The sequence below is a fragment of the Gymnodraco acuticeps genome, unplaced genomic scaffold (assembly GCF_902827175.1).
Source record: "Gymnodraco acuticeps unplaced genomic scaffold, fGymAcu1.1, whole genome shotgun sequence".
NCBI classification, from domain to species: domain Eukaryota; kingdom Metazoa; phylum Chordata; class Actinopteri; order Perciformes; family Bathydraconidae; genus Gymnodraco; species Gymnodraco acuticeps.
The window spans coordinates 185110-210815 of NW_022991287.1; the positions used below are offsets into that span (position 1 = coordinate 185110).

The 25706-nt window shown below is 41.3% G+C and overlaps 2 protein-coding genes across 3 annotated transcripts in view; both read right to left on the reverse strand.

The window, feature by feature from the left end:
* LOC117562182 (aldehyde dehydrogenase family 3 member A2-like) overlaps positions 1–2458 on the reverse strand; it is a 63570-nt gene extending 61112 nt beyond the window's left edge. Inside the window, 3 exon segments of the mRNA XM_034240018.1 lie at positions 835–1066; positions 1585–1746; positions 2324–2458. Of these exon segments, the coding sequence (XP_034095909.1) occupies positions 835–1066; positions 1585–1746 (394 nt within the window). The 5' untranslated portion in view covers positions 2324–2458.
* Positions 2459–3201: 743 nt separating this feature from the next.
* Positions 3202–25706, reverse strand: ulk2 (unc-51 like autophagy activating kinase 2; the record flags this gene model as incomplete). Of its 2 annotated transcripts, XM_034240023.1 has the most annotated exon segments (23): positions 3202–5548; positions 5637–5701; positions 6307–6442; positions 6546–6703; positions 7202–7320; positions 7438–7616; positions 8104–8345; positions 8446–8583; positions 9898–10007; positions 10651–10829; positions 10915–11192; positions 12243–12323; positions 12429–12574; positions 15080–15229; positions 18894–18939; positions 20147–20315; positions 23122–23210; positions 23313–23363; positions 23473–23555; positions 24245–24303; positions 24398–24499; positions 24637–24710; positions 25623–25706. In XM_034240023.1, coding segments are annotated over 22 exon segments (2738 nt in total), but the record flags the coding sequence as incomplete, so codon positions are not given.

Consider the following 25706-nt stretch of genomic DNA (forward strand, 5'->3'; position numbering starts at 1 on the left):
TTAGTCTCTCTGCGTTTCTGTGCTGGGCTAATGCTAATAAAACTAATGCTAATAATGCTAATGCGAGGATAATAAAATGGCGGCTTCACAAAACTTTTTGGGAGTTTTACGGGGCGTGGTTTGCAATCCGCCCAGCCAATCAGAAATATAGCTCTTTTCTCACAAGAGAGCCGCACGAAAGTCCCTGCTCTCTAGCAGCTCTCTGCTCTCTAGCGGGGACTCTCGTGGGGGTAAAAAGGTTCTCATGAACTAATTTTAGTACCGGCTCTTTTTGGTGTGAACGCGATAAAAGAGGCTAACGTCCACGCTAGCTTCCACGCTAGCTGCTATATGTTTTGCATTGAGGTGATACTTGAGGCTTGATGTGCTGCGGTGATATGCGAATTCCTTTTTGCATAATTTGCACACAACCGTGCTCTTATCGACGCTTCCATCCGTCCGTTTTTTAAAACAACATTTCCCACTGTTGTTCACTGTGGTTTGTTGTTGTCTGAAGTCATGAACGTTAGTTGGTGCTCCAGTATAATCGGTACGCCTGAAACTCATCCAGTGAGAAACGTTCCGCGGTGCAAAAATAAGTGCGATTAAAATGCGTTAATTTTTTTAACGCGTTAATTTTTGTGTAATTAATTAATCTTAATTAACGCGTTAAAGTCCCGGCCCTAGTTTTTATTATTAAAATGTGTCCCTACTTTTTTATATAACATATATAATATCGACTCTTTTTAATTAATCTGCACTATACTCTTGCAATACCGTACATTTCTCCATTGCGGGACAAATAAAGGATTTCTGATTCTGATTCTTGTGAGTGTGTATGGGAAAATGCAGTACCAGCAGCGATGGCTGCCACCAGCGGCTGCAGGGTGATGGCCCAGGGGTAGTTCCAGGCCCCGATGATGAGCACCACCCCCAGAGGCTCCGGCTGCACGTAGACCTCATCTGATATGGTGAGGAGGTTCTTCTCCACCGGCCGAGGAGCCGCCCACTCTGCCAGCTTCCCTATAGCCAGCTTGATCTCTCCCTCCAGTCCCAGGGTCTCAAACAGCTCCGTCCCATTTGCACTCTGAAAGCAGACGAATCAAGTCCAGAGTTCATTTGTTGTTATCTGTTGTGCTGGAGCTTGTTTAAATTGGTGAACATTATTTATTAAAGGTCAAAAGCTACATGGCAGTAATTACAAGTATTAATTACACGACAAATTGATTTAATTTGGTTAGTGTTATGTGCTCTTTAGCTTGTAATGTTTGTGTATATTACATAACATTGCTCAATTTGATGTGTAAGTGATATATATTGTAAATATTTTCTGTTTAGGGTCTGGTCCCCTAATCTTCGAGTAGCTCAACGGGGTGTCCCATTTCACAAATCCTCACCATGACGTATGATGTTACTTGAATATGTAAATGTTTGTGAATAAAATCAATTGAAAATGAATCTGCTGTTCAATAGAGAATGAAATGTATCTTTGCATTGAATGTTTGAACGATGTTGGATAATGCATCCTGCGGTCCAGTGAGCTGCCAGTATTTAGACACACTGAAAGCTTAAAACTCGTCTCTGTGTACAGTGTGACTTATCCACCCTGCCGAGGTCCTTTTTGACAGCATCTGCTATGTCCCTGCGTCTCTCTGTGATGAAGCGGAGCAGGCTCTTCAGCTGGTGGATCCTGTACTCCAGAGGCTTGCTCTTCCCTGTCTGGAAGGACTTCCTGGCCTGCTGTACAGCCAGCTGTTCCCGGGACATCTTTAATAAAGAATATAAACAGTATGAGGCCCTCACCCTATGCATTCAATTCCATTGAAGCCAACTTTAACTTCCAGGTTGATAAAGACATTTTGACAGTTAAGAAAGCCGAAAGCTAAAAGCTAATTCTACCAGAAGATGACCAATTGATGTTTCAATGGCTAATGTTATGTCACAAAAAGTAATAGCATGACATTTATTTGCTATACAAGTGCATTATGTACATTTCCTTTGCTGATAAACAATAAAACCCTGACAATTAATGTATTATCATAGCTCATACAAGCTATCTGTAATAGGCTACATAGCATAAACATTTAATAACTTTAATACTTAAATTGGTGTGCATTACTTTGTGCAGCCCTACCTTGGTTGGAGCTATCATTGCACTATAAAGCAAACACTAATAATACTCGCTATACTAGATTAACCAGTCACTTTGCTGTAAATGCCAGACTGGCTTAGCTTTTTAGCTAACAGCATAGCATTGCAAAAATATTGTTAAATAGTTAACGCACGCCATAGAAAATAAACGAACATAAATAAGCTTTTAATAGCTATGTAAGCGACACCTTACCTTTTAGTATTAATTGTTGACGATATTAGCCTACTAGTTACAAAGTTATGAGGTCGTGCGTTTGTCGTTAGCTTCAGCCAGACGGCGACAGCAATTGGTTTGAAGGTGTGTCCATCAAGGAAATAACCAATCAGCTTCAAGATAGAACCAGCTGACCGCCATACATCACAATAACAACAACAATGTAGCAGGAAGTGAACAGGCCTTTCTACGGAAGCTATTTCAGCAACTAAGGATTTTTGAAAATCCTGTAGGTCATTATTATGATTTATTATCTCACAATTTTGACTATCTACTTATCATAACTTACATTCAAAGAAATTATCCTGTTTTGCAAAAAGTATCCTAAATATTTGTTAGCGGCTTAATAAAGGCACTGGATAGGAACACAGACAATGTGAGTTGAACAGATACAGATAATGGTGTAGTGTTATCCATACTTGATATACTTATAAATGCAGTCTATGACACTGTTGATGAACCTTATATGTTATACATATGAAGGAAGATATTTGGTAGATTGGGACATTTCATGGAAAACAGACTGGACAGCGGCAACAAATACTAAACGTAGATTATAACAAGACACATGGGTAATGAGTACCTAATTATGACTTTGTTATTCCATAATGTTGGCTAATGTTCTCTAATTATTTGAAAAGATTACAAAAATAAATGGTTTGTGGAAATATTGAAAGCTAATGCAATTCAAGGGGTTGATGAATGAGTTGACTTTAATTGTTAAAAGGACAAAAAGGCTACTTGTTTTTTATATTAATTGTAATCATGTATTTATTATCATTATCTCCATATATATATAAACCTTTTTAACATTTCATCAAAATAGTCAAGCTCGAAAAAATAAAACACAGCAACACTTTTTAATGTATTCTCTTTTTAATAACAAAGACTGTATTTGGGTTCTATAAAGAACAAAGACTGACATCCCTCAGTGAGGGACACGAGTGTAACGTTAACATTTCTCTGGAAAAAAATGGGTGCTTGGAAAGTGTTGCATTTTCAGGGTCATGACTGACGGCAGGTTTCTTCTAAATGCATTCAGATCAAGCTGGAGAGGCGCAAAACAACGGGGTACATACAGAACATTCAAGATTCTAGAGGTTCTAACAGGGTAAAAATGCAGCCGCAGTACCATGCTCCATCTTAAAACAGTCCAATTTCAGTTACAGTCCATGGACACAAATGGTACAGAGCGAAGATTGGGGCGGGTTTCCGTTAGCCTTTGTTGTCCCTCTTCACTCTGTGTGCAGTAAAGGCTTTGTGTGGTTCATGAGTGAGTGCTCATGACGAGAACGAAGGAAACCCAGATATGTCTTTTAAAAAATAAAAATAAAACAGTACATGAGAGAAACAGGCCTAAGGTGCCTGTGAATGCATCTATACACATTTGTACACAGAAAAATAATGTATTCACACCTGTACAGAGGAAGGCACCTCCTTTTCCATCACTAACTGTTTACTACTGGCCTTAATGCACACCTGGCAAGTGTGTCTATATACACTGACTCATACATACTTACAGTACATACACTTTTAGGAGCACAGCAGATGAGGGGAGGCAAAGGGACAGAGCGGATGCTAGGCAGTGCAGATTGTGACAAATCAAGTACAATGTTGGGAAATTTGTTTTTTATTTCAGAAACTTTCCCACTAAGCAAATATGTGTCTTGATATGAACAACAAACAGTCCTGATAGAAAGAGCTGCCACGAGTTAGAGTTTATTCTTTGGCACACCCCTGTTGTGCCAAAAAAGGTTTCTCTTATTAAAAAAACCCCTTGGCAGACATGAATAAAATGTATCAAATTCAGCTATGTACATATAAAGATTTGTGCTCTTTGACTGACAGGCAGGCCATCTGACAGCGTCACCGACACCCCATAAACACACAAGACCCCTCCCGAAAAGAGGGGAAAGGAATCATCACATGCACCACATACAAATATTTACAAGATTGCAAACATCAAGTTGTTAAAAAAAAAATACTACAGATACTGACGGAACATAAAAGCTGTATTCCTTTAGTAAAATTAAACGTATTAAGTCGTCATGTTTATATATATTTTGAACTCCTTTACATTCCTACAAAACGGGGTAACGAGGGAAATACATGTCAATAGTTTTTAGATGTTTTCTTGTTGCGAGTGGAAAATGAACATCCGGTTGATACAAGCCAATCAAAATTCCCCTGCTATGTAATTGTGTGTGAATAATCGTATCAACAACTGCACCTTAATGGTAAAGACTTAAATTGTCTTTCCATGGCTAAAAATAATTTCAAGAGAACATTTATTTGATCTTAAAAGAAGAGCTCTAGGCAATTTGTCTCGTCTAAGATAACCGTTTCCCTGGTTGCTCTGCCTTATGGGAAATGTATGCATTCAGTTAATCAGTAAGTATTGAGGGGTGGGAGCGGGAGCGATCGTTCCCCTGCCTTCACATGTATACCTTCAGATTTTATACTGACACACCTCTCCACAGTAAAGTGCTTGAGCTAAAAACATCTCAAATCTTCAGGTTCCTTTGCTCACACGGCTGTCGTTTTCTGTGAAAACTGTTTGTGTTTCACGTAAAAGTTGTTGGATTTGTTACAGTGATCAGCCATCTGCTTGATTTCCTTCCGCTCCAATACTTGAGGTTATTTCAAAATAGGCAGGAGACTCCATGTTCTTCTGAACCAATAAATAAGAACAATAACAACTTAAACACAGAGTAAATAACAACTGATATCACAGAGTAAGCAGGTTTTTCTTTTTTAAACTGCTCCATGGGGAGTCTCTTGAGGCCGTTTCATAGTCCTGTCCATCCTCTTGTTCTTCTGGTAAAAAACAATGATATCCTGAAAGATGGAAATATGGTTTTTAGATATATTTATGTTGATCAGATGGATTTTTCACCATCATGGCGTAGGAAGAAAAATGCACATGGAGGTGCATGCATTGTGTCCACATCCAGTTTCAGTCTTTAGTTTCTGGATCATCTTTGGTTGTTTTGTGCATCAGTCGCTGGTCACAGCTCAGTCCGTGATGCAGCCAGTGGGAGGATAAATACAGATGAAACTGGCAAATGAAAAGTGCTTGAACTGCTACAGGAGGATCAGGGTCTTTGTGAGGATGGTAGTTACTAGTCTTAGGACGTGGTCCCTGTGTGTGTGTGTGTGTGTGTGTGTGTGTGTGTGTGTGTGTGTGTGTGTGTGTGTGTGTGTGTGTGTGTGTGTGTGTGTGTGTGTGTGTGTGTGTGTGTGTGTGTGTGTGTGTGTGTGTGTGTGTGTGTGTGTGTGTGTGTGTGTGTGTCTACTCGTATAGTGTAACAGTGCAGTAGCAGAGGGCTGAGATCCTGCGGTCCACGCTGGCCTTGTCTGCAGGGAAAATACAAACAATCAATTAAATTACAGTTGTTAACGCAAACATTTCAAGAAGTGACCACAAGAAAATATATTTCAACTGCACCTTCATTCAATCTTTTTTGTGAGAACCGCTAATTTTGAAGTCAAATGTTTTTCCAACGTTAAAAAGAGTCAGATCTGTACATGATTTGTAGATTTGCTGTAGAATTTGTTTGTTATCAACAGAAAAGTTATGAGACACATTTTCAAAATGAATTCCAAATCTCCCTGAGTGAGTGGCTCTTTGTTTACTGTGAACAGAATTAAGTTTCATTTTCTATGGCTAGCTCCCTACTAGCTTTGGTTGCTTTGTACAGCTGCTATCTCATTGTCTGCATGTAATAAGGTTAGCAACCATAAATGTCAAAGTAAAAATAACATTAAAATGTTAGCTAGGCGACAGTTTCCACCGCTCTCCATAAGATAACGATGGCAAAGTGAGATCATAACCGTTCTAAAGCCAATCATGTGAAGCCAGCAATAGATGCCACTTGAACCCAGTCTGTTCATACCATTGATTTCTGCTCGAGGCCCATGTGTAGGAATGTGTGTATCTATGTCCCAGAGATTTTACTCACACTTGACCACGTTCTCAATGTCGGTGGGGTCCTGCAGGATCTTGGACAGGCCGTCCAGCAGCATGGCGGCCTTGCTGTAGCGGTAGGCGATATCTTCGGTCTGCTTGAACATCTCATCCAGAGCCGCAGACTGAACCTGACGCACACACAGCATCACATTATTGTATCAATTAAACTGACAAGAATCAACATGTCTTTTTAATATATTTATGCTTTTGCGTTGTATATCTGGCATTCACCATCTCCACGGCATTATTGTAGATGAGCTTCTCCGCTGTGACGCTGTTGATCTCGTCCATAAAGTGCTGCTTGTCGGAGAAGAAGTGGTTGAGTTTGTCTGTCAGCCGCCGGCAGAGGGAGATGCAGCTTTTGTAACGCTCGTTCAGACTCTTCACCACTGAGAGAAAAAAGAGACATGTTTAGTGTAGGCATTAAACATGTAATATAAATGTTGGTATTGAAGTAGTTGAAAGTAGAAAGTATTGTAATCCTTGATAAACAGATGTTTTAAGGTTTAGGCTGAAGTGATTTATCCCACTCAAAATAAGCGTCCTTGGGAAAAGAGTGTATATGTCTTGTGTTTTACTGTTTTATAGCGAGTAACTGGGATGTGTATGTTTTATTGTTGCTCTCTTGAAACTCTTTAAAAAGTTACTCTCTAGGGTGCTCACACACGAAAGGGCCATGCTTGAAGGAATTAAATATCTCTAAAAAGATTACTATACAAATATTGTGTTTGTATTGCCTCACTCATCACTATCTAGACAGCAACGGATGTTAAGTTACAACAACAGTAATAATGAAATAGACAAAGGTAACATTTAAACAACTCCCTCTGATGAAAAGGGTGAACAGCAGATGCTGCCTCTTTTCTAATTGGATGACATTTCCTTACCCTGTTTGACGGCACTGGAAGGATTGAGCTTGGCTGATTTGATCTGCGCCTTGGCCAGATGCAGAGAGGAAGCCAGGAGCTGAGCCGCCTTCATGTAGAGCACCAACTGCTCCACCTGCCTGAAGGGGGCAGCACAAGCACAGTCAATCAAACACTGCAGCACACCTCCTCCTCAGACTGCATGATATTAGTCTTTATCTGAGATCCTGTCAGACCACACTTTAGGCATTCCTTACCCCCACTCTTTGCTGAGCTGGCTGATCTGGTCTACCACCACGCTGTCCTGGGGGGGGTAGAGCGAGGCGGACGACACGCCGAGCTCCGTCCCTCCGGCTCGCACTGCTGCCATCTCCAGGACGCAGTCCGTGAAGGAGAGCATCATGCGGAGGTACATCAGCGTGTCTGTGTGCTCTCGCTGGACCAGACAAAGAGTAAATGTCAAACAGGAAAGACTACATTAAAAGACTGTACCAGTGAGTCATGAAGCTGTCCTAGGCCTCATTTCAACCGCCAACTCTACTCAACTTGACTCTTTTTTGATTTATTTTGGAATTTTCACTGGCGTTTTACAGAAGGTCCTGCACTGACCAGTCATACCAAATTAGCCAAACTGACCAATAAGGATCACATTATTTTTGAACACTTGACCCTTGTTTCAATTAAATGGCATCCTGTTTGTACAACAGACATTCCTCTGTTCGGTGATGAAAACGATGTCTTTACAGAATCAGAATACTTTATTTATACTGGGGGAAACTCGGCCGAATATAGGCTGCTATATAGAGTGGAAAAAGAAAATCAAGATAAAGGACCTGGTACCAAAAGTGAATCAAGTCGAGCAGGTCCTTACTGGTTAATTATCCTGTTAAGTGATGATTAAAAGACTCCAAACACTTCCTCACCTCCATCAGAGTCTCCTCGGGCAGCTCAGGGGCTTCGAATGTGATGAACCCCTCCAAGCTGGGGGGGGAGGTCCCATAGGGAACGTAGCGCAGGCTGCTGGGTGCCCCATCACTCCCGTGAGCAACCTGACTCACCCCGAAACCCCCTGGAGGAGAGCAGCCCATGGCCATGCCGGGGGGAGACCCCACATACACCCGACCGCTGGTGGAGCACAGGGAGCCGCCAGAACTGTTGGAGCCCACTGACGGGAGAGGGGGGGGGGTCATAGATCAATACTAACTAAAAACTAAAAACATGTTGTTGCTGGGAACAGCCTATTTGCTCAGGGTCCGGGTGCTCACCTGAGGTGGTGCGGGGTCGTGTGCCCATGTGGCTGCAGGTGGGCGGAGTGCTGCTGTTGGGCGGTGAACCCACGGTGAAGAGGACGGTACGGGGGCTCGCTGACATACCCTGAACCAGCCCACTGGGACCTGCAGGGGCTTTAGGAAGAGGAAATGGGTTTAATACTATATCATACACTGTCAAAAATGAGACTCTGTATAAGGAAGTAGGGCTGTACCCGAATATTCGACTATTCGTTCGTTGGCCAACTATTCGGGTTTTAATTTCATTATTCGGATATTCGTTTTTGTTTAATTATTTTTTTTTTTCCTAAATGTATGCTATCGATAAAGGCGAATTGCCATATTCTTATACTATATTTATACTTTTGAATTGCACTGTTAAAATGCGGAAATATATACAATCTCAGCCTGTGCTCCTGACATCGCGTTCACTCAGTCACGAACGCAAACGGCACGCTTCACCTCGCTTCACCTCGCTTCACCTCGTTTCACACACCTGAACACAAAATGCCGAAGACTCCGGCTGTGTGGGACCATTTTAAATTGGACGACGGTAAGAAGAAGGCAGTGTGCCAAATATGCGACAAGAAACTGGCTGCTGTAAGTACTAGCCTAGCCTAGCTTAGCTTAGCTGTTGTCAAGTTGCCATGATGAAGCTGCTTTATCCGCCGTTTAAACAGTAACGTTACACATGATAAAATCGTGCACTTGCTTTGCTTGGAAAATAGTTGCAAGCAAGCAACCGAATTGTTTTTTTATATTAGTTTTTCAATTTTATCCGAATAGTGAAAATAATAGGAGCAATGTGGGAACATCTGGGGCTAAGGCAATTATTGGCATACAGTTCGTTCATTTATTTGCGTTCTTCATTTATTTAAATACTGTTTACTGTATCGGTAACAAGTGTTACCTGTTAGGCCTACTGTTACGGCTGTTATTAAAAGTATTGTTGTTATAACAGAAATATGTGTTTTGTATCTTCAGGTTGTAAAACGTTACAGACGGAATTTGGAACCAGATTTGGTCCCCGGGCGCTGCGCTGCGGCTGGGTTAAATGCAGAGGACACATTTAGTTTTAATGTATGCGAGTACTGAGACAATAAATAAATATAAATCGTAATAGTATGCTCTCTTTCTGCGCTTCTGCTTAACAGTGTGTTGTCAGGTGTCTCCGAGCGTGTTATGATATTTTTTTGAAAAAAAAAATGTTTATTAAAAAAAACAAAAAATCTCTCCGCACCGAATATTCGCTGCTGATTACTACCGAATATCCGGAGCCCGAAAAATGGTATTCGGGACAGCCCTATAAGGAAGCATTAAGTATCAGGTAAGTTATCATTCTGGCATGTTTAAATATAACTTTATATACTTTTATAAGGAAAAATACAGACTAACAAGACATTCATAACCCCCTATATTGGCCATGTGCAGACAGCAGTGTTCTCATACCTGTGTCCATGGGTCGCTCTGTGTTCAGGCTGTCATTGCTGCCCTGATAGGCCTGTCCCCCCAGAGTGATTCTGATTTGCTGCTCAGACAGACGACCTGTACTAACGGACCTGCAGAGAAAACACAAACAACATCAGCACAATGTCAAACAGTGACGTCACGCGGCACCACACAAGTGCCCTTTCCTCCAAAAACATGCAAAAGACTTATTTATTTAAAATAGCACATTTGTCCTCTACACATCTTCTTCTAGCACTTTCATCTGTTTGCAGCCCACATATTTACATATTATTACATACACAGTATTGTATTCAACTGTACAGTATATAGTTTTGTATTTATTTTGATCATATTCTGTTTAAAAGGTACGTAGTTTACTTATTCCTAAATGTTACTTACTGTTTTTGGTTATTTTGGATGTTGCACTTTCGGTGCCAACAATTACACTGTAGCTATTTTGAATATAACAATAAAACCGTTGAATCTTAAATATGAATGTCTTCATTTTTATGCAAATACAACAATTTAGAGGCAGTCAATGTTAGAAACAGAAGTATGTTTTGCCTGCCAAGCAATGAATCTGGTACAAAACTGTGAAGGTGCCTTGGTGGTACGATACTACTGATGGCAAAGAATAGCAAAGGAACATCCATATCAACAATAAACGATAATGACCATCAATGTACGTTGGAAAGATGGAATGGGGTAACAAAAGGAAACAGGGTAGTGAAGGAAACGGTCCAGGAGTCCTACCTGCCAAAGGTCCTGCTGGCCTCGGGGGCCGCGGGGCGTCCGGAGAGGTACGGGTTGCAGTGGTGGGCACACATTTCCCGAGCATCTGCCAACGTCTTGGTGGGCACGGGGCTGTCCGCCAGCGCCATCAGATTACAAGACGCTTGCGTTTTGGGAATCTTGAACGGGGCCGATATGGTCTGAAAGGTACAAAATAAACAGGGAAACTTAAAAAACGGAATGTATTTGGTGCTGATCTTTTAATCACTTAAAATCTGTACTCACTTTAGTGGGAGAGCCGATGATGGTGGGCAGCGGGGACTTCTGCAGCCAGTCGGACGTGCGGGGGGAGGTGCCCAGGAGCTTTGTGGGGGAGGAGCCAAGGTTGGCCGGGCGGCCGAACTGAGGGGAATGACTGAAGGAGGAAGAGGAGGCGGAGGAGGAAGGCTGAACCGGGTCTGATAACTGCTTGTGGAGCTTCTGCCTGGTCTGGTAGACCTCAGTCAGGGTGGGGGCACTCTGGAGCCGGGCCCCCAGTAGCTGAGAGGACGGGACGGGGGAACCTGGAGAAGTGGATTAGAGGTCAGTTTAAGGAAATGGACCATTAAGCGTAGTGTATTAAAAAACCTGTATAGATCTGATTTCAACTGATCACAGAAAATGTGACATTAGGGAGTCATAACTAAATCAATTGTCCCTCAGCTCTGAGTAAAAGAAAAACAGCAGGGAGTGATGCTACTGGTGACACTTTGAATGAGCGCTGTGCGTCACACCAGTCAAAGAACAACCGTCCTGAGACTGTCCAAAGACACTGTTTGTATTTAAGTCTGCTTGTTTTTACTGTATGTCTTTTCAAAATAGGGGCCAAAGTCTGGCTTTATTTCAGACAGTACACTTTCCTCATAATAAAGCGGTCACCATGACAGCAAAGGTCCTGACACAAACAGTGAAGGAGTTCCAAGACGTGACATCTGTAGTGTTTTTATATCATGACTTTTAAAAAGACCTTGACCCAAGGAATTATAACGTTATGACACAGATGAGATAACAAGGCAACAACTGCAGTTAAGTTCGTTACTACCTTTTTGAATGCCAATGCATATCATATTATACTGTGTGGCCTTATCTCATTGAACGGTTACCTATCATTTGTATCATTGGATCTATATGGTTCATTTTATATTACATTATTACAATACATTTAGCCGACCAAAAAAAGCCATCATTCTGTAAGTACATTAGCTTTCAATCAGCCTAATCATTGCTACATAGAGAAGAACGTATTTTTTTAGCCTGCAAATGAAGATGTGTATACCTTCTATTGTTCTGATTATTAAACGGGGAGCTTGCTAGCTAGCCGATTAGCCAATGCAGAGTGAAGGGCAGATGCTGGAGTGTATGGTTTGACTATGTCCTGGATGTCCTTACCAGAGAAATTGTTGTTTTGCTTGACCTTGCATTTGATAAGATCCATTTGAAATTTTTATTTGATCTGATTTCTATTGGCTGTTTCAGCAACCCACATCCCATGTAAATGCTTAGACACACAGTTGGGTTTAATGTGGATGTGGGTGAAGCAGGTGACCAGGCTGTAGTGTTGCCTGTAAACTGACCTCCTGAGGAGCTGCGGCTGCGGGGCTCGTGGCTCTGCATGTGACAGCAGCAGTGGCCCAGCTGCTCGGGGATGGTGCCCACTGCGAACACAAACACATAATTTTCACTGGGAGCTTCTGGACACGTCCAACACATGTCTGGAAGGTGTTATTCAAAAGTTGAGACATATCCAGACGTGTCCTTACCCAGAGGTGAGGGAGAGTAGGGCCGGGAGCTGCCGGTGGAGAGACGCCTGCTGACGGTCTGAGGGACGTCCGCCGAGCTGGGGGACCCCGAGGCCACCTTGGGAAACCCCATAGGACTAGTGTTGGAGCGCCTCACTGTGCCGGACCTAAATCAAACACAAAAAACATTAAGTATGTATGCAGACTTCTAAAAGGTGCAACATTCATTCAGTTTTCAGACCTATGAGTACATGATCAGTCTAGATCAGGGGTCCCCAACCTTTTTTAGGATGAGTGCTACTTTCAAAAAATAAAACAAGTCCGGGCTACTTTTACTCCTCTTTTATATATTTAGCACATTTTAACATTATTATATGCATACCGTGTGCTGTTCGTGGGACCAGTTTGCAGTGTTTACTAAAAGAACATGTATTCAATTTAATTATTTTAACCTGCTTTATTTGGGGGTGGACCTCACCTCCTCTAGGGGGGTCCGGGGGCATGCACCCCTGGGAAGATTTTTTTTTTTTAAATGTTGAAGTGAAATGCATCAATCTGCACTTTGAGCACAAAAGGAATTTATGGATACAGCTCTCAACACTCATGAAAGGGAGCTGTATACTTTTCAATAATCCAAACATCTTTAGAATATGATCACAACCAATAACAAATCATTTAAACTGGTTTATTCTTATCTTATGTTACCTAGTTAGCATTCTTTCTTTCTATTTATGCATATTTTACTAATCACTCCCCTTTTAAACGGTATTTTTTTTTTACTGTCCTATAGTACACATTGGAATGATTTCTTAATTTATATTAAATAGATAAAGATGTGCTCTCTCTCTCTCTCTCTCTCTCGCTCTCTCGCTCTCTCGCTCACTCACAGAGGCTGTGTGCTCCTCCGTGGCGATGACAGCTTGCGTTAAAAAATAATAATAAACATATTTGTAAAGTGGGGGGACACAAACGGGATTTCGAAAAGTGCAGGGGACATTTCCCCCCTGTCCCCAGTGGAAATTACGCCGTGTGTGCGTCAAGTGCAATAAATATATATGCAAGTTGCAACACACACACACACACACACAGAGTAAAACTCTGGCCATCATGTGCAATATCGGCTGGCATGATAGGCTGTTCAATGGAGCTGCTGTGTTGTGTAGATTCTGCCAGAAGGAAAATCACGGTCAAACTCCTTATGAAGTGTGCGGTGAGGTGCCGCTCCACATTGCTTTTCTTCCCAACTGCGGTCGATATTCATTGTGGGGGTGGGGGGAGGAGGGGTGTTAGATAGATATAGAGTTGTAGTAAGTAGATAGAGTTCGCTATGATTGAGGTTTCGTTTATGCATAGGGTAGATTATTTTTACATTTTGGATTTGCTTGGCGAGCTATTTTTAGAACATGCCCCGCGGGCGACTCACGTTGCCCCTGCGGGCGACTCAAGTTGCCCCTGCGGGCGACTCCCGTTGCCCCTGCGGGCGACTAAGTGCCCTCGGGCACCGTGTTGGCTACCCCTGGTCTAGATGAACGCTAGAGGAATCCAAACAGTTAGGTAAGAAACACTTGACTACAATTATTGGCTTCTCTCTTTAATTGCAGCCAATTTTGCCAGCTTGTAAATACTTGTGTAGCTGTTGAGACAAATCACTACTGTTGCAAGCACACAATACAGATATTGTCTTGGAGCAATATTTTTTGTAGGGAGCTCATGTAAATATTCAAATACACAATATGCATACAACATATTTGGTAAATAGCTAATCAAATGCAGAGAGAACAACTGCGTAAGGTTCAGATTTTTGGTAAACAAACAAAAGTGGAAAGAACACAAAGAAAGTTTCCCCAAGGTGTAATAAAAGTATGGTAAAAACCTTCTTTTCGCATTCAAAACTAAGGGCCATTTTAAATATGTTACATGCATTGTTTACAACCATGTCTGAAAGATAGTGGTCTTCCCTTTGTTGGGACATTACCATTTTTTGTGTCAACCTTGTATGATTGTGCAAGACAAAGAAAGAAATGGGGACCCACTAGTTAATGAGAAGTGATTCGAAGTAGCCAACAAAAATAACAAAACATTGCTCCTTAGTGTTCAAAGTGGTCAAGGATTCTACAGGGCACCTTAAAGTAGTCCCATAAACAGACACATATATTAAGTTAACATGACATGTTAGACATTAAAGAAACTGCTGGTTCAGAAAGGCCAAAATGTATTAGTAACCTAAATGTTAACATTTTAAGAGCTCATTTTAAGAGCTCAATGGAAGTAACCCCACTTCATACTTTCCTAATACTGTGTCAGCAAATGACAATGCAAACAAACCACTAGATGACCACGAGCCCTCACAGAAACCTTTAAACTGCTGCACATTAGCAACACATTAGCAACACACAACAGGTGATTAACGTCTTAAGTACCCCCAGTGTTCTCCCTTTCAGGAACAACAAGACTAATCTTCCTCTGCACTCCCCTCTGCTTTGTTTCCACATAAATCCTCCCAGCAACAGGTCGGATGACACAGAGTGGAGTTATGAGGTCATGTCAGTGAAAGCTAACAGCTGATGAAACAACAGCCTGGGTTTGCATCAACTAATACTGAGTAAAACATTAGTTAGAGGCTGATTTCAGGTAACAAACACTTCCTCACACCCAGCAGAGGAGGCTCTTACCTGGGGGAGCTGTACAGCGTGGTGGTCGGGCTGCTGGAGAGGTTCTGCTTGATGCGCTGGTAGTTCCGGATCTGCGTGGGAACAGGGATGGGGGTGGTCTCAGCCCGTGGGGACACCATAGGGGTCTGTCCAGGGGCTGGTTGCGGCTGCCTGTTGGGGAAGAACGGGGAGAAGGGGGCAGTTAGCCAGTCTGCTCGATGCTGCTGCTGCTTCCATAACTCCAGGACATCTTCAGGGGGGTCAACACCCATAATAAGTTAAATATCCAAAGGTTTATAAAGTAGGACAACTCTAAAATGTTCTTTCTACTGCTTCATGTTTACTTCAGAGTGGAGTCAGGTTGAGGAACTTAAGTTTAGCCTGGCGGATCATCTGATGAAAAAAAAGAAAGGGGGCCAGGCTTCCATGTAAACAGAAAGGGCAGCCCCAATCAGCTTCGAGCTCTTGCTGCTGGGGGCGTGGCTAGAGGCAGGGCCGGCCAATGGCACGTGTAAGGCCGGTTCTCTGATATAAGCACAGACACAGCTGGGGGAGTGCAAGAAGCCACAGCTCATTTGCATTCTTTTGTTATTCCACGGGAGACAAAATGTTCTTGAGCATACAGAATGCAACAAAAAAAAAGGAGGAGTAGGGGGAAATGGGCCTTTAAGAGTGCGACACCAATTGGAAACCAGTGTTATGTAATGATGTGGAGACTGGGAGGGTCTACGAGAGGGTGAGCAGGAGGACACGTGAGGCAGAGACTAGTCCAGACAAAGAACCAGAGACTCTGTTGGATTGTATTTATTCTGAGATACAAGCATTATTCTGAGATACAAGCATTTGATACAGTAACCCATGAAGGTATTTTGTATTCAGATGCCTAAAAGTTTTACTACCCAGACAGGGCTTAATGTGGAGAGGACTGTAGTGTGCAGTCCTTGTTAAAAAGGGAGAGATAAAGAGAATTTGTAGGTCACTGAACCGCTGCTTTTAAGAGTGGCAAGAGGAGAGAGACTGCATCTGAAGTCAGTTGCCTCTCTGACCTGGTTTCTGCCTCAGAGAGGGGGATGGCATCAAACAAAGCCAGCCTTTCTTCATCATCATGTCTCTTCTTCCTCAACTCAAATCAATTTAGTACCCACAAGGCACAGACGATAAACAAGGCTTTGATTTAGTAAGTCTTTGTGAGTATGTTACTAAATTGCAAGGGGCAACTACGGTCATGAAGATAAAATGTGTTTTTCCCGTGTCAATGTTTAACTAATTGATGTAAGCAGTACAGAGTTATTGCTAGGGAGAAAAGTGTTACAGGACAGCATAGGGAGGGGATAAAGCTGCTGCATGGACGGTTGGAGGATGACACAGAATGGCAACAAAAACAGAGCTTAGAAAAAAGGGAACAGAGAGAGAGAAGAGAACGGTTTGGCTCGAGGCTGTTGACACATGCAAACAGGAAAGCAGGGAGATAGAAGAAGTAACTGCAGGTTGTTATAAAAGGGAGAAAGAACAAGAACAAAGAGAGACAGGCAGTAGCAGGAGTTAAGGGAGCAGAATATGTGTATAAAACGTTTTAAAGAGGCCCCATTATGTTTTGGGTTTCCCCTTGCCTGTTTCTAAACAGGTACTTTTAATGTTTTAAACTTATAAACTTACTTTTTGATATTGCTGCTACTTTTTACTTATTAACATGGATGTATAGTTATTTGTATTTTCTTTTCTTAACATGTGCTTGCCTTTTTTATGATATGTTAATCTACTCATCTTATTATTGCAGTTTAGCAGCACTGTCCCACTGCGGGTAAAAAAGATTTTATGGGATATTGGGAATAAGTAAAGAAAATTAGCAACAGACAGCATTAGTTCTCAAGGTTTCATAGAGAGGCGAAGTCCCGCCCTTCTACTTCCGCCCCATGGGATCTTATTTCGGAAAAATAATGTATTGAAGTCAATGGGGACTCAGAGAGAAAGATTATCTTTCGATCCCGTTTGAATTGTGCCACGAATTACACATATGATGTTTGTCAATCTTAAAAAATCATTTCCATGTAAAAAAAGTCACAGTTTGTCTTAAAACTGTTGAAATATAAGACTATGAAAAATACGCAACTAGAAAGACTACAAATCCCAGTAAGTGATGTCATTAACGTTACACATTACACCCGTGTTACTCACCAAAACTTTGTAAAGCCGGTCCCGCTCTTACGGAACCGACTAACTCCCCTTGTGTGTATGTACAGTTCTCAACATGCCCAGACTTGTAGTGATTTTCACCTCTTTTAATACTTTTCGCTTAATTCTGAAAGAAAGAGGTGAAATGTGCTAACGTGACGGCCATCTTGGTGTTGGTGACGTGTGCAAGACCAGAGATGTAGTTCATTGAGCGCTTCACACAAAAAAATGTGTTACTTTACAGTTTTACGACACATTTTTATTTTTTTGACTTGCAAAATTATCTTTTAAAATTGACAAACATCATATGTGTAATTCGTGGCACAATTCAAACGGGATTGAAAGATAATCGCCATTGACTTCAATACATAATCTTTCCGAAATAAGGTCCCATGGAGGACCCCGGAAGGGGAGGGACTTTGCCTCTCTATAGACGGAAATATGTGTTTAATTATTTTATTTTGACCTGAAACTAGAGTATTTTTTAAATAAAAGCTTCCCTGATGAGATATAGCTAGTGGAAGGTAGAAAAGGGTCAAATATCAGGGAATAACTGCTAGACAGGAGAATGATGAATATAAGTGGTTAATTCAATAACATGGATGTAAACCTGAAGAAAAAGGACGGTAACATTGAGAGCAGAGTGTGTTAGCAGTACATGTAAGCGTGTTATGATCTTTTAAGTACACAGGCCCAGTAATAACACAGTTTGTCAAAGCAGCAGATTTGGGCAGTGTGCATGTCTATTCTTATCACACAGCCCTCGTGGGTCGGTGCTTTATTTAGCGCAGAACCACCTTGTTGTTTGGCTCAATGATTCACATCTCACTCACCATGCACATTAGGAGGTGTGCAGGATAATTCACTCTTGACAAATGGACGGTGTGTGTGTGTGTGTGTGATATGTGGTGTTAAGCTGCAGTTGGTCAGAGAGACAAAAATAGGGAAGTGAATTAACAAAGGAGGCCTCACTGAAATAAAAACATGCAAACAATAGATGTTATGACCTTCCACACATGCACATGAAATCAAGGCTGTGTGTGAATCTGCATCATGTCACACTTCAATCTGCAGCATTCATTAAGGCTTTGCAGACCCTTGTAATGCTATTTATTATATGACTAATGTATTACCAGAATAAACCAACAAATACATGTTACATTTGTTGTTAACACAAGCCCCCTATAAAATTGCTAAACAAATTTATAAACTTTTGTACGGATTAAATTCAGGAGATGTTAATAGGCAGATTTAGTTTAATTTGGACACAGTCAAAGTGCGTGTTTCCCTGTATTTCCAGTCGTTATGCAAAGTTACTGTTGAGGGTATAACACCTATAATTCTATTTTTTTTATGTGTGCATTAATATCTGTTATAGCTTTATGACTTTGGGAATCAGTATTCCTGTCGAGATTTTGTTTCTCTTCATATAACTTTTCCTCTTTCCTTTTGACTTTTCTGAGTCAAAGTCAGAATTAGGAGAAAAAAATTATTCTTACATTTTTTACAAAAATTCACTTTTGGTCAGATCTAAAATAAATGTCACATATCCCTAATCCTCTTGCATAGGTTCACAATGCATGCACGATACATTTTTGTGTGTTTTTAATAACATATTTTGGTACAATATCCAAACCAGTTTGGAAGAACGCATCTTACTCACCCCCACTCACTGGACAGTCGACGACCCGCTCCCATTGGCTGGTCGTCTGAGGAGGGAGAAAGAAAGAAAGACAAAAATTATAAAGAGGCAGCAGGCTTTACTGATGTATGAATCAACAGTAATCAGGTGATTACATGACTACACTGTGTTCATTGTTTGAGGGGTGGACTAGCAGGTGGGTGTGGGTGTGTGTGTGTGTGTTCATTTTACCAGTCAAAAGGGTAAGGGTGCGTACCTTCTGTTTACAGACTGATGTCTACGATTACAGCATGAAATGGTTAGCAGGTGTTTAACGTAATGGCGGTGGATTTGGTGACATGTGTTGCTTGAGTGTGTTTGAGTGTGTGTGTGCGCGCTGTAGGTATTATTGGCAGGTAATGAATCTGACCTCACATTACATATACTTCCAAGACATCTGCGTGCTTGTGCAGAACAGATGTCCATTTACTTCCGAGTCCATCTGTCAAGTGTACATTGTACTGTATGTACAGTGGAGAGGGTGAACATAACACTGATTGTGAAAGAACATTTCCCAGGTCAGATGATTTCAAACTGTATAACTACCAATAAGTTGCTTTACTTGACGACATACTAACAACAAATCGAATTACAAAAACAAAACACATTTTTAACCAATCAAATGGAAGTATTTTCAGATACTGGTTGGTTGAGTTAGCTGTCCCTATTCTCCACAACCTCAAATAAAGCATTGAGTTTAAAATATGACTATTTTCCGACATTTAATCCTTGTCCCCTCCCATCCCTTCTTCCTCATGTCTCAGGTCCAGGACTATATATTTAGTTGGGGAGCACTGATAAACTTAATAAATATCATGTTTTATTCTTATTTTCAATACATTCTTTTGTTTTGGTATGAAAAGGTAATAAGTTATATGGGAGGCACAAGTATTCTCTGTAAGGAAAGGTCTTTGTGTTGTGAAAAGTTATGATATATATATTCATGTTGTGATACACTAAGGATCAACAATACATTGACCAATTATTCCTAAACATTTAATCAAAATGGCTATAATAAGGTTAGATTCTGCAAACTGTCTTTTATATTTTCTTGCTGTAAGTATCTTGCTGTGAAAATAATACGCAATTATTTTTGCAATAACCCCCAGCTCGACAGGTAATATATTTGCATTCTCCACAAGCAAAGTGAGGTTAGCCAAAGACTTGATCTCCTTTTGGTATAATCAGGTGAGTTACAGAACACACAGTAGGGTACAGAATGTGCGTGCACTCACAGCTGTCAGTGGAGATGTGAGGCACCAGCACAAAGTCGTCAGTATCGGAGGACGAGTTCTTGCTGCTGGTGCTTCCTGCAGACTCTTTGGAAAGCTGCAGGAAGTTGGGCGGACCGAGCGGAGGGGACGACAGACCGTCTTCTGCTAGAGTCTGCATGTCCGGGAGAGACTGTGAGAGAGAGGGAGGGAGGGAGGGCGAGAGAAAGAGGATTAAGTTGTAATGTGCCTCCTGAATGATGCAATTAAAGCTGTCAAACTTAAAGTGGACCTATCATGCTATATTGGAAACATATATTGTAGGGCCATACCTATACAAAACATGTCCGTGAAGTTTTTTTGCTTAAAATACCAAACAGATCACCCATTGTAGCCATGCCTCATACTGCTCATACCCCTCTTTTGCAGCCCTGTTAGAGAAACGCGGATGTTGGGTCCTTAGCTTGAAATAAATAAAAGAGGAGGCGGAGCTAATGCCTGATCAGAATTCTACCGGAGAGAAAGTTCAATTCTGCTGTGATAAAACGTCATGTTCTAAACCACATTATTGATTATTTCTGAAATAGTATGGAGCTCAAATGCTTTTTCTCTTGCGGGTTTATCACAAGGTTGTGTTCAGCAGGGGTTCCCAACCTTTATTGTGCCAAGAATACATAAAAAAAAAAAAAAACGGACCGGTTGTCAATTTTAAACTGATTTTAATATTTACTCACCAGCAGGTAGCAACAGAGGCTAATTGTATGTAACAGCCTGAACAAATACTATTTTTTATGTTTTGGATAAAATAATGACCGGTATAGGTGCGAAAATTAAAAAAATTATTCTGAAAAGATATTTTTATATATTTATAATTCTGCAAATATTATGATAAACTCACAGCTATTTGGCGGCCCGGCAGTAACACCTCCCCCCCTGCTCTACAGTACAGGTTAGCTCTGAGACCCAATTTACACGGGAACGTTTGCGTTACGCACAGAATTAGTTTTTTTTTAAAAAGTCTTCCGTTCTCACGCATTCGGCTCATTTAACGTGTCCGTTCACACGAGACCACTGGAAACGCTGTAGTACATATGCCGGGCCTGTAAGTGGCGCTGTACTTCCGCACGAGACCGCTCGAAAGCGCTGGAGACGCTATAGTACATATGCTGGGCCTGTAAGTCGCGTAGTAACTTCCGCCACAAAATGCACCAAAAGCAGCGAAGAAGACCCCCGAGCATGGTTGCCATGGTTGCCCTTCTGTTTATGCTCCGCGGTGGATTTAGCAACATGTAGTTCATGTAATTCTCCATGTCCACTTGTTGCTGATGGTTGTGGTAGAGGAGCTGTAGATTGTGCACTAACATCTGTAGCATGGTCGAGCTGTAGATTTTGCACTAACATCTGTAGCATGGTCAGTAGCAGTAGCTACTGACAGCAGTGAGCAGCAGAGGTGGGGAGAAGTGGGGCTATGGCTTCATCGTTATCAGGAAATGATCGTATAGGGCGTAAACACTGAGCCGTTTGGTCCCCCCGAGCATTCCGGTTGCAGATCTATCCACCTTGGGACCCGTTATTGTTTGCGGGGTCCTTTTCCGCGTTTCCGTTACGGCCTCGTGTGAACGAACGGGCTATACGCGAGAGAAAAGTAGCAGATACAACCCGTTTTGTTCTCGTGTAAACACCGCCTTAGCGAGGCTTGCTAATGTAAACAAAGACGAGATTACGTCCAAAACACGTCAGGCATTGATAGCAACTTTCTGTGGGTCCGCCACCGATTTGACGTCATATCGGCAGCAAATCTGTATCCGCTCATTGTAACCCCGTTTTTAAAAGATTTGGGTACGGAGGAAAAGAGAAAGGGTTTTATTTTCTGATGCTGCGTGAGTTCCCGGACACCCCGGGGCGTGGACACATATAAAAAATATCAAAAAGTGCATTTTGCATGATAGGTCCCCTTTAAGTAATCACATTAGTCCAGAGAACACTGACATCCTGGGAAATGACTTGCCCTCCGTTCCCACTGCTGCTGTGAGATAAACCTGTCCATCAAGCATAGGAATTGTTATAACATGCAATAGACTTCAACGTAGGAGAAGCTGCAACACTTAAACTAGAGGTATAGAGTTTTGAAGTGATTACATATTTTTGTAGGCCAACGTGGAAGTTAGCATCGCAAGGCTTGCTTGACAAAAAAGCATTTGACCATTGAATTTAAGATTATTGCAGAAAATACGATGTGTGGCAAACACATTTTTATGATACTTACACATTTTGGGAGGATAATCTCACACCACTTTTATTATAGTTTATAAAAGTGTATCTGGAATCCAGAGGTAAAAAGCTAAGGTAATACTATAGAAAAAATACATGACCATCTGATGACTAGACATCACCACTGCTAAGCTAAAAGCAGCTAATGTTAAATGCATTTCGTACTCTACCGCTGTTTTAAAGACACATTATGAAGTTTCAGAAATCTCAAGTGGAGCAATAACTGATGTACTTTGTGTCGTAGAATAAATGAAAGTGAAAATCTTGCAAGTCTAACCACAGACTTGATTTTTGGAATCTAACCAAAAAACATTAATTTCGAGATGAGGGAAGCTAGAGGTGCTAAAATGCGTACTCATTTACGGGTTTAGGATTTATTATTGCACCACTCTATTGACAATAGTGGAACAGCAGGGACATTTTTATGGAAATTAGGTTAAATAGGTTTTAGGCTCACTTGTCCGGCATTGTTAAAACATTTGAAGAACACACTTCAAGCCTCTGCATTTAACCCATTATGGTATAAGCAGCACCAGGCAGCTGCAATTCAGCACTCAGTGAGCAGTTTGGTGATATGGTGCATTGCTCAGGAGGAGCACCTTGGCCGAGCCCAAAAGGTGAACTACCACATGAAGCAAGCCGGCACAATAGGAGGCTTAGTTACTATTTTATAACAGTGTCATTAAATCACCTTGACATGAGGATTTATCAAGTAATATCAAACTCACAGGAGGGGAGTTGTAGCGGATGCATGGGGAGCTGCCACAGGAGCTGTCCGTTGCTGCGTTGGAGGTGCTAGGCACCGGCACCGGACACGCTGAGGGGGAATAAACAAAACCAATTAATCAAGTCATAAAGTTGGATAATGTAAACTTGAAGTACAGTGGTGTTGTTTGGGGAATGTGCCCTTTGTGCTTACATTTTTTTATGGTGACTATTGGCACCAGGAAAGGATGGCTGAAGAAGGCGTCTGCAGAGTGAGGGGGTTAGAGGGACAGTTTAGAGAACACACATCGAGACAGAGATTATATACATTTAACAGAGATGCATTTAACACTTCATGTTTAATTACTACTGACCAAAGTCCATCCTGTCTTTCTGGTTCCTCTGAAGCAGCCCAAGCAGAAGGTGGCCAAGTTGTTGGGAGGTCTCCCTTGGGATGCTGGGTTATGAGAGCATAAATACATTAATATGATGGCTCTTATTGGGTGCATAAAGATCTCCCCAGTAAAGTGGCTCTGTGAGGCTGCACTGAGAATCAGGGGAAGCTATGCTTAATGTTAGTCACAGGCTAAAATGCTAATAATGACAATGCTAACATGCTAATGCTAGAATTTGACATACTCTCCATCTTAGCATGCTAACAGTTGCTAATGGCTTTGTGAGTCTTTACTGAGACACAGGAAAGCTATGCTAAATGTTAACCTCAGGCTAACATGCTAATAATGACAATGCTAACTTGTCTTATGGTAGTATATGCCATACTCTCCATCTTAGCATGCTAACAGTTGCTATTAAGCAATTCACACAGGTACAGCTAATGGGAATGTCATAAAGATTATAGGTATTTAGTCATAAACAAAGTATTGGACAAAAAAGTATGCCCTGGTGAAATGTCAGAGTCCCTAAAAGAATAACAATTCATCCCAAGCATAGTTTTGTTTTTGAGATCCAGTATTTTAATCTGGTTCAAAGAGCCATACGACGACTGTAGCTACGGACTGCAGACGCTAGCAGAGAAATGTCCTCCATCTGCACCAGTCTTTAAAATGTTACTTTAAATCTGGAACAGCCCAAATCCCTCACTTAGACAGAGCTTTTAAACAAAAGACAATAAGTTATCAAGCTTACATAGGTTGTGGATTCTTGTTCTTCTCGTAAAACATCCTCAGGTCTTGGGGACTATTAGCCTGAAAATATGATATATATATATATATATATATATATATTAGAGATTCACAGAAAAACGTACACAATAACATATTTGTTGTGAACAGTATTAACCTGGAATGGTGGCTTGCCGACCAGACATTGGTAGATGACAGTCCCTATGCTCCACAGGTCGGCCTTGGCATCGTAGTTCTGGGACATGATGACCTCTGGGGCCTGAGGGAGCAAAGGTGACATTAAAGCACATGTGGAGTTATGCAACATGCAGAGAACGCTGACAGGGCTATTTTTAAAAAGGGGACTGACCTAAGCAGCAGACAAACACAAAACATATCAAATAAAAACACACTGACCATGTACATGGGTGATCCACACAGCGTGGCTGCCATCATGTTGTTCTGGAGGTACCGTGCAAAGCCAAAGTCAGCTGCAAAACAGCAAACAAATCAATCAGAACACACACAAGTGTTGTTATTATTAGTAACAAAAAACACTATTGTTGGATACTGGAGAATGCCTGTGTGACAAGCAGGGAACAGTAACACATACGTAATTTTTTTACTTTAAAGACGCCCTATTATGCTTTTTGGGGGTTTTCTCTTTCCTGTAGTGTTTTATAGGTTTGTGTGCATGTAAATGGTCTGCAAAGGCTAAAATCCATGTGTTCCCTCCAGAGGGAATTTCTCTCTCACACACTCCCCCACTGGCTGAAACGCCTTCATTGTACTCCTTTGTTTCTTACTGATAATAATGACATCACTATGTAACACTTGTGCTTCTATTGGTTAGCGCTCTAACACATTGTAAGTGATAGGCTAAGGGGCGGGACATCTCTAAGTTGTTAACCAATCATAATAGAGCCGGCCAATTAACCAATCAGAGCAGACTGAGCTCTGGTTTCATCTATTTATGAGATGAAAGATAATGGGTGTTTAAAGCATAGTAGCTTTCTGTTTGATGGTAAAAAGATTGAAACAAATTTTTTTTTTTCTTACACAGTGGACGTTTGCCTCTTATTCTGCTTCTGACTGAAAGTGTTTCGCAGTGCAAGTCATATGATTTGGCTTCTGGATTTAAAAGTTGAACCAAATAAAGGGAACATTACTTTTAAGGGGCTATTTAAGAGTAATATTTATACAACTGTCATGTTACTTTAAATCTGGAATCAATAAATGCTTTAAATAGTTTTTATTTCAGTCATCTCACAAAGTTAAAGCTTAATCAAAGTTAGGAAATCACTAGATGGGTATATACAAGACACTAGATACATAATCTTTATGAAATTAAATCTAGTATGAGAAACATCCAATAAAGGACTTTTTCTGTCCGATTCTTTCACCTATTTTGATGCGGATGCCACTGACGTTGGACCTCTTGCGGCCCGCGTACGACAGCAGGATGTTCTGTGGTTTCAGGTCACGGT